Source organism: Vigna unguiculata, chromosome 11 (genome assembly GCF_037176805.1).
Source record: "Vigna unguiculata cultivar grain cowpea cultivar isolate G323 ecotype 2 chromosome 11, ASM3717680v1, whole genome shotgun sequence".
Lineage (NCBI taxonomy): Eukaryota > Viridiplantae > Streptophyta > Magnoliopsida > Fabales > Fabaceae > Vigna > Vigna unguiculata.
In genome coordinates, this window is record NC_140802.1 from 33,871,694 (window position 1) to 33,879,159 (window position 7,466).

Genomic DNA, 7,466 nt, shown 5'->3' on the forward strand with positions numbered 1-7,466 from the left:
ATTTACCAGCAATTACAATTTATTGAAGTATTCATCCACTATTTCTTGATTAGCTATAGAAAATAACTCTTACTACCTTCAAAAATACTGGAGCTTCACCATCTTAATCTTCTCAACACCTCCATACGTCTTCTATAGGATGTCCTAGGCCTCCTTGGCTATCTTTGCCTTGGATATTTTCTCAAAGTTCACCATATCCACACATTAATGAAGCAAACAACGAGCCTTGCAGTCCTTTTTCTTGGTTGCATCATCATCCTTCCCTCAGACACCATCTCTTACAATTTCTAACATTTCTTGATAACCGATAATGGCTTCCATTCTTATCACCTAGTAGTCAAAGTTCTTGCCATAAAAAACTGAGAGATTTGTTAGGAAATTTCCTCCTCCATCTGCCATAACAAAACGTTCTCATACAGGTCCCGAACCTTGTTGCTACTGATACCACTATTAGAAGGCAGAACACTCATACACACACAACATGTATGCCATAAAAAACTGGGAGATTTGTAGAAAATTTCCTCCTCCATCTACCATAACAACACGTTCTCACACATGTCCTGAACCTTGCTGCTACTGATACCACTATTAGAAGGCAGAGCACTCTCACACAACAGCATGTAGCATGTATGCACACACTATATGAAATGATTTTGTAGATTTTTATTACTGCAACTGCTGAATACAAAAAACAAAGACTCTATTTATAGAATTAAGTACAGATAAAAAAGTGTAAACTAACTAACAGAAACATACATGCTTTGAATTAACTATAACAAGTATTATGTAAAAATAATAATGACTAAAATAGAGACTTTTATAACTATTTTATTTACTATATTGCTTGATTTCTGCGTACAAAACTAATAAAAACAGATGAGCTGAGAATTATTTCTTGAAGAAAAAGAGAAGAAACTCATATTTATTATAATACTATATAATTATTATTATAGTTGTTTTAAATATTGAAAATAAAAAATGAAAATAAAATGAAGAATGAAAGACACGAGATTGTAGTGTATAAAAGATAAGAAGACACGAGACATTTGTTTTTAATTAGAGAGGTAGTTTTTCTTTATTATAAAAAGAAATTATAAAATTTACTTTAGAGTCTTCGTAATTACTTTCTACAATAGTTTATATCCATGAGTTATTCTCAATAGTTTATTAAAATAAATTATTTAACTTCGGTTAGAAATTTTTGTTTCTATTTTAATAATTTAAACAAATAAATAAAAAAATTACAATTAGTATTTTTTCTAAAAAAATATAATATAAACAAGCTTATCCTTTATTTTTGTTTACAAAAAACTCAATAAAATAAGTTATCTTGTGTAATTTAAAATATAATTGTTTCAACCTTTTACTATATATTTATTAGTTGTATTATAATAATAAAAAACACAAATCTTTCTCGATCTTTATGAAATTTAATTATATATATATATAAATATATTTTGATAATATCATGATTAATAAGAAAATATTTAAAAACACAATTAGTTAAAGAAGAAATATAATGTTTTTATCTATTTATTGAATCATTATCTGTAATAATATTAATAATAAACTAAAAATTGATTGTAAGAAACATAACACAAAACAATTACCTTATATATATATATATATATATTTGAAATTGGAAGAAAGTAATGATACCCTAACGGTTATGATCATGAAAAATCTGAATGACATACTTGATTTAAAAATGATATTTATAAATATAAAATAAAATATTTGAAAAGTATGTAATTAACAGAATAATTTATTAAAACTCATTTTTTTTAATATTTTGAAATCTCAATTAAATATCAACAAATTTTATTGTCCCTAAAAAATTCTGACAGTCTACATTTAATAAGATTTGTTTAATGTTTAAATTTATTTGATTGAATGTAAATTAAAAATATAACGTGGGTGAGGGGAATAAGAAGGGGCGATTAGTGAAAGTGTTTCCACTCTGCACTCCAAACCCGTCTTAAGAGTATAAAAAACTTGGCCTTTGATCTCTCACAGTTCACTCTCTCTCCATTTCGAAAAGTTTTCTCTTTTCTTGTTTTCCCTCTCGCCATGACCAACCCAATCGAGAGTGAAATCTCCGACGAAGCCTTTAACCCTAGCGCCGCCGAACAATGCCGATCAAAGGACCCATCACCATCTCAAAAGTCACCACCCACCGTTTCCCAATCTCCCCAAACTGAAACCCTAACCCTACCCGATCCCGATCCGAGATTGTCCAACCCTAACCAAGATCATGATTCTATGATGCGTGAACCGATTCCCATAGTCACCGTTGATGATACGGAGCCTGATGATGCGGAGCCCAATATCCCCGGCGCCGCCGTCGGAGGAGGCGGTACTAACATACGACGCTCGACCAAGAAGAAGAAAATGGGTAACAGGAGGACCGCGAAGGAGAGAAAGTGGCGGGAGAAGATTCCGGGTATCGTCGAAACCCTAAAACCTATTCCCTTCACGCCTGCGAAAACCCTTGACTTCGAGAAACACCAGAGCCTCTTGAAGCGTCTGGGGCTCTGGGAGTTTGTCAACGTCGAGTTCGATTCGGCGCTCCGCGCCGATCTCCTTGCGCAGCTCATCGCAAGCTATGTCCCCAATTATCGGTGCGGCTACGTCAACGGGTTCAGGATCAATGTCAGCCGCGCCGATCTCGGCCGCGCCCTGAAGCTGCCGAAGAAGAACGTTGGCGCCGCTGCGGTCGCTGCTGTGGTCGATGATTCGGTAGACTTGAATGAATCTATTGCATTTGTTGAGGAGTTAGCGTATCATTGGATGCTTTTGCCTTATGATGCTTGTATGATGACTGGTGAAATTTTAGGGTGGTTGGATTTGATAAAGGAGGGGAATTTCGAGAAGATGGATTGGGCGGGAATGATTTGGTGTATGGTTGAGAAGGAATTGAGGGCGCCGCAGTTGGTGAGTTGTTATTACGCTTCGCATTTGCAGCTTTTGATTAAGACGCAACATAAGGAGTTGTATGAGGAAGGCGTTGAGGTGGGGGAGGAGGAGAATGAGGTGAAGGAGGAAGGAGAGGAGGAAGATGAAGATGAGGAGGGGGTAAAGGAGGAGGTGGATGGGAGCGGAGATGTTAAGATGGGCGAGGTTGATGGGGGTCAGGTTCAGGAGTTAGAGGGGCGGGTTCAGGAATTGGAGGGTCAGGTTCAGGAATTGGAGGAGCACCACATTGAGTTGAGTCTTGGGCAAGACAATAATGTTGAGAAGGTTGAAGTGGAGAAGGAGCAGGGTGGACAGGAACAAATGATGGATTTTGAGCAGGTTAAGGACGTTGAAGAGCCTGGGATGTGGCTTATGGATCAAAAGAGCTGCGTGGAAGAGCCATTTCTGCGGCCCTGTCATGGTGATTTGAAGGGTCTGCACTGTGAACAACTTATAGAGGACGAAGGAGAAGATGGGCAGCAAGAGGAGGAAGGGGAAGAGGAAGAGGAGGATGGAGAAGAGGATGAGCACGAGGGCGGGTTCCATCTCTCTCCAAAGTGTATTCCTATGGAGGGGATAGCTTCTGGAAATGGTCTTCAAGTGATGGATGCTGGACAATTGCCTTTTGGTTCTGGGATTGATCTTCGTGACAATCCGGTCGGGGATTTCCTGTCATCCAGGGATGAGCCTCAGATGATTTCTGGTTCATCACTTTTTGGTAATGGTCACAAGAGAGACAGCCTAGCCCTGGATAATCATAACTCTCATCATTCTTTGAATGGAAGTAATAAGAGGCTGAGAAGTGATAGCCCGTGGAATACCAAACCAATGGACTTTGAAACATGCATGGAACAGATGGAACATTGGATGGGGAAAGCTAGAATGATGTATGCCACAAAAGATCAGGCTTGCGAAGAATCTACAATGAATCAACAACTCTTAATGGATGAGCTACAGAAGCGAGATAACTTGATTGAACATTTGCATAAAGCGAAGTTTGAGGAGAGTCAGAAAAGACAGATGGAGGTATATAGGTTTGAGAAAGAACTTTATATGATGCAAAGCCTTGTCGATGGATATAGAAAGGCCTTGAAAGAAACACGAAAGGCTTTTACTGAATATAGAGCACGCTATCCTCAAGGTGACGAACCACTGTATGCGGATGTTCCTGGCTCCGGTGGACTTGTTTTGACTGTGATGGAGGTGGAGAAGGAACGTCTAAAGAAAGAAGCCGAAGAAAGGGCGAAGTTGAGGGATTTTATGATAGAGTTTGACAAGAACTGTACTGATTTTGAATCTCAATGGTCTGGTAAATTTGAAGCTTATTTGAGTAGAGTTGAATCTCTAAATGAGAGGTTTCTTGCTTTGGAGGAAAAAATGAAACAATTGAATGAAGTGAATACTAATCGCAAGGTTTCTGATCCTGTTGAAAGTGCTCCAACTACTGAAGGAGAAACTGCTTAGTAAGGTTTAGCTTTTCCAGTAGAAGTTGATTAAATTTAGTTCATACCAATTCAAGGCTGCTGGTTGCTTATGTTTATAATTATAATATAATGTACAGAGCTTTATTTTGAAACCAGGACCTTTAACTAGGGTAATTGTTACCTTTTATTATCTTGAGATGAAGTCACAAATTGTGGAAACATTTTATGTTTTGCATTTCTATGTTCTCTGCTATTCTTTGCTAGCAATTTTAATAGTGTTTGATACTCACTTCTAGTTGTTATTTCATCTTCTGACCAATTTATATCTTGTTGAAAAAATGTGATCAGATAGTTATAGAAGAAATATTAGAAACATTCATTTGGGTGATCTTTTGTCTGATTAATAATTGATTTATTGGATAGTTGAATTCTTTGGAGCGCCATGCATTATCAGTTACTGGGAAGGTTGTTAGTATATCCTGTGGTAGAATTTCGGACTACATTCTGTTAAGGTTGATAGTATTAACTTTTAAAAATCAACAGAAACAATTGTTGATGTATGTTAGTAGTCATGTTTCATAACCTACATTTATCAATTATTCGACTGTAAGAAGAAGGGAAACCTGATCTGTGATCTCCAGCTTTTCGGTCCTCTCTGCAAATTTAGGCGATAACATGAAACTAAACCATTACATTACCAGGCCTGTTTCCTTGATGGCCAAATTATGGAAATTTGTTACCTTGAGGATAGTACCCTATTATCATCCAAGCTATTGAGAAGTTTAGGCCCTTCTGCGTAAACTAATGAGATCTAAAAAGTCCTTAGCTTTACTATCAGAGGTTAGTAGTGTGCATTGAGTTGTACTGAATTACGTGTTAGTATTGGAAAGAGATAACCTGCTAGTGCCTTGACGTGCCCATGATATGCTTAGAATCACGAGATTGATTGCTACTTGAGGGGAATGGGTTGGCCATCTGTTTACAAATTTTTCTGCGAATTAGATGTATGTAAAAATCATAACTTGCCACTGACTTGCAGCATGGATTGAACTTTATGATAAAAAATTAAGTACCTCTAGTGGAATCTTTAGTGATTGCATCCTATGGAGGTTTCGTTCTTCTTTTTATTCCTTGTTTGTGTTGTGGAAGGAAAAAGAAACAGAAATATACCTAATGGTTTATTTGTTTCTCTTTTCAGTTTTTTTTTTTTTAAAACTGCTTTGATAAACAGTTATACGAAGTTCTGAAATTTGTTTTGAAAACATTGGTTCAGAAAGTAAAATACAAGAACAGGTAGGAAATAGTTTCCGATTTTCAATTGTTTCTCTGTTATGTGCACATAAGAAACAATAACCGGTCTTGTATGCTTTCATAACCCCGCACCCTAATCACCAACCCTCTGTATTAGACCTTAGAATAGAATGTTAAGGGTGTGGTCGTTCTTGTCGGAGTTGATGAAGACAGGAAACTGTAGCTGAGGCTGGTGAGACATTATGGCAATCAAGAGACATGCATAAAGGGATTTTTCAAAGCATCGTTTTTTTTTATAATTTTTTAAAATAATAAAATGGTTTTACAGAAGGAAAAATAATCAGGCTGGACCTAATTATTATTTTTATCTGGGAGAAGAAATAAGATGAAAATAAAATTTTAGATTCAGTAGTAAACAAGGCAAATGATATCATTGTAAGGGAAACAATTTATTTCTATTTCTTTCCAGATCCAGACAAAAAGCTTGCATTATTTTTTAGAAGATTAAACCACTACCGTTGGAGTAGTTATGGAGCTTTGACTGAGTGCTGCAAATGCAAGAGGAATGTCATGCATGGGCATCTTAGGGAAAAACTCCACGGGTTAATTTACATGAAATTGAATGGAAAACATTATTGAATTAATTTTATTCTTAAATAATGAAAGTTTCACCATTTTTCCATTTTCGCTTAACAAAAAATGTTGAATCTTAGCATGAAATTGCTATTATGGAATAGTTCTATGAAAACCTTGCCTATGTAGAAAGAACCCAAACGTTGTCGTATCACCGTGAAGGGCTTAAGTAAAATTGATCAAATGGTAACTTGTTACATGGTTTGAATTTGTATTATATGTTCTATTATAGAAATTACTGAGGGCTCAAACTAGTGTAAATTATCATAATTCAGAAAAAATATCCATTATTTTAAATTTTAATTCAAAATACATATTCTAATTAAAATAATGTTTATTATTATTATTATTATTATTATTATTATTATATTCAGGCTTTAAAGTTATAAAATAATTTTTGGCAACTAAATTTAATAAAATATTAAATAATCTGCATTAGTATCTAAAAATAAAATAAAACTATAATGTTGTAAATATTTAAAATTAATGCTGTGTTTAATAATAACTCGATAAAATATTCATTAATTTACTAAGAAAACAAATTGTCACAAAAAAAATACTCATTTATTCATATATTTTGTTTTTTGTCATTTACGTTTTTTTTTCGTTAATTTATCATCATACGTATTAATATACTTTGAATTCATGATTTTTTTTCTTGGTTTTTCAGTCTTTGTCTTCCAGTAATAGTACTCGGTGTACTTTGACAAAATTTAATTAACTTTCCAAGAAAACAAACTATCATGAAAAATACTCATTTATTGATGTCTATGTTTCTCACATTTGTCTTCTTTATTGTTTTTTTTTCATTTTCAATTTTCATTTTTCAATAATGTTGATGTTTTTATTGTGCACGTGTCCATTCTTTTTATTTTTTGGTCATTTACACTTTTGTTCGATAATTTACAATCATACTCATCATTATGCTTTGAATTCATAATTTTTTTTTGGTTTTTCGGCCTCTGTCTTCTTGTAACTGTACTCAATGTACTTTGACAAGGTTTAATTAACTTTTTAAGAAAACAATCTAACATGGAAAGTACACATTTATTCATGTCTATATTTCTCACATATGTCTTCTTTGTTGATTTTTTTGTCATTTTCAATTTTCGTTTTTTATTATTGTTCATGTTCTTATTGTGCACGTGTCCATTCTTTTTGTTTTTTGGTCATTTACGCTTTTGTTCGTTAATTTACCATCAT

At 34.5% G+C, this 7,466-nt stretch overlaps 1 protein-coding gene across 1 annotated transcript; it reads left to right on the forward strand.

Moving 5' to 3' along the window:
* Positions 1–1,955: 1,955 nt before the first annotated feature.
* LOC114169328 (uncharacterized) lies at positions 1,956–4,598 on the forward strand. The gene has a single exon (XM_028054440.2). It carries the CDS (start codon positions 2,071–2,073, stop codon positions 4,417–4,419), a length of 2,349 nt encoding a protein of 782 aa, XP_027910241.2. The 5' UTR covers positions 1,956–2,070; the 3' UTR covers positions 4,420–4,598.
* Positions 4,599–7,466: the final 2,868 nt, after the last annotated feature.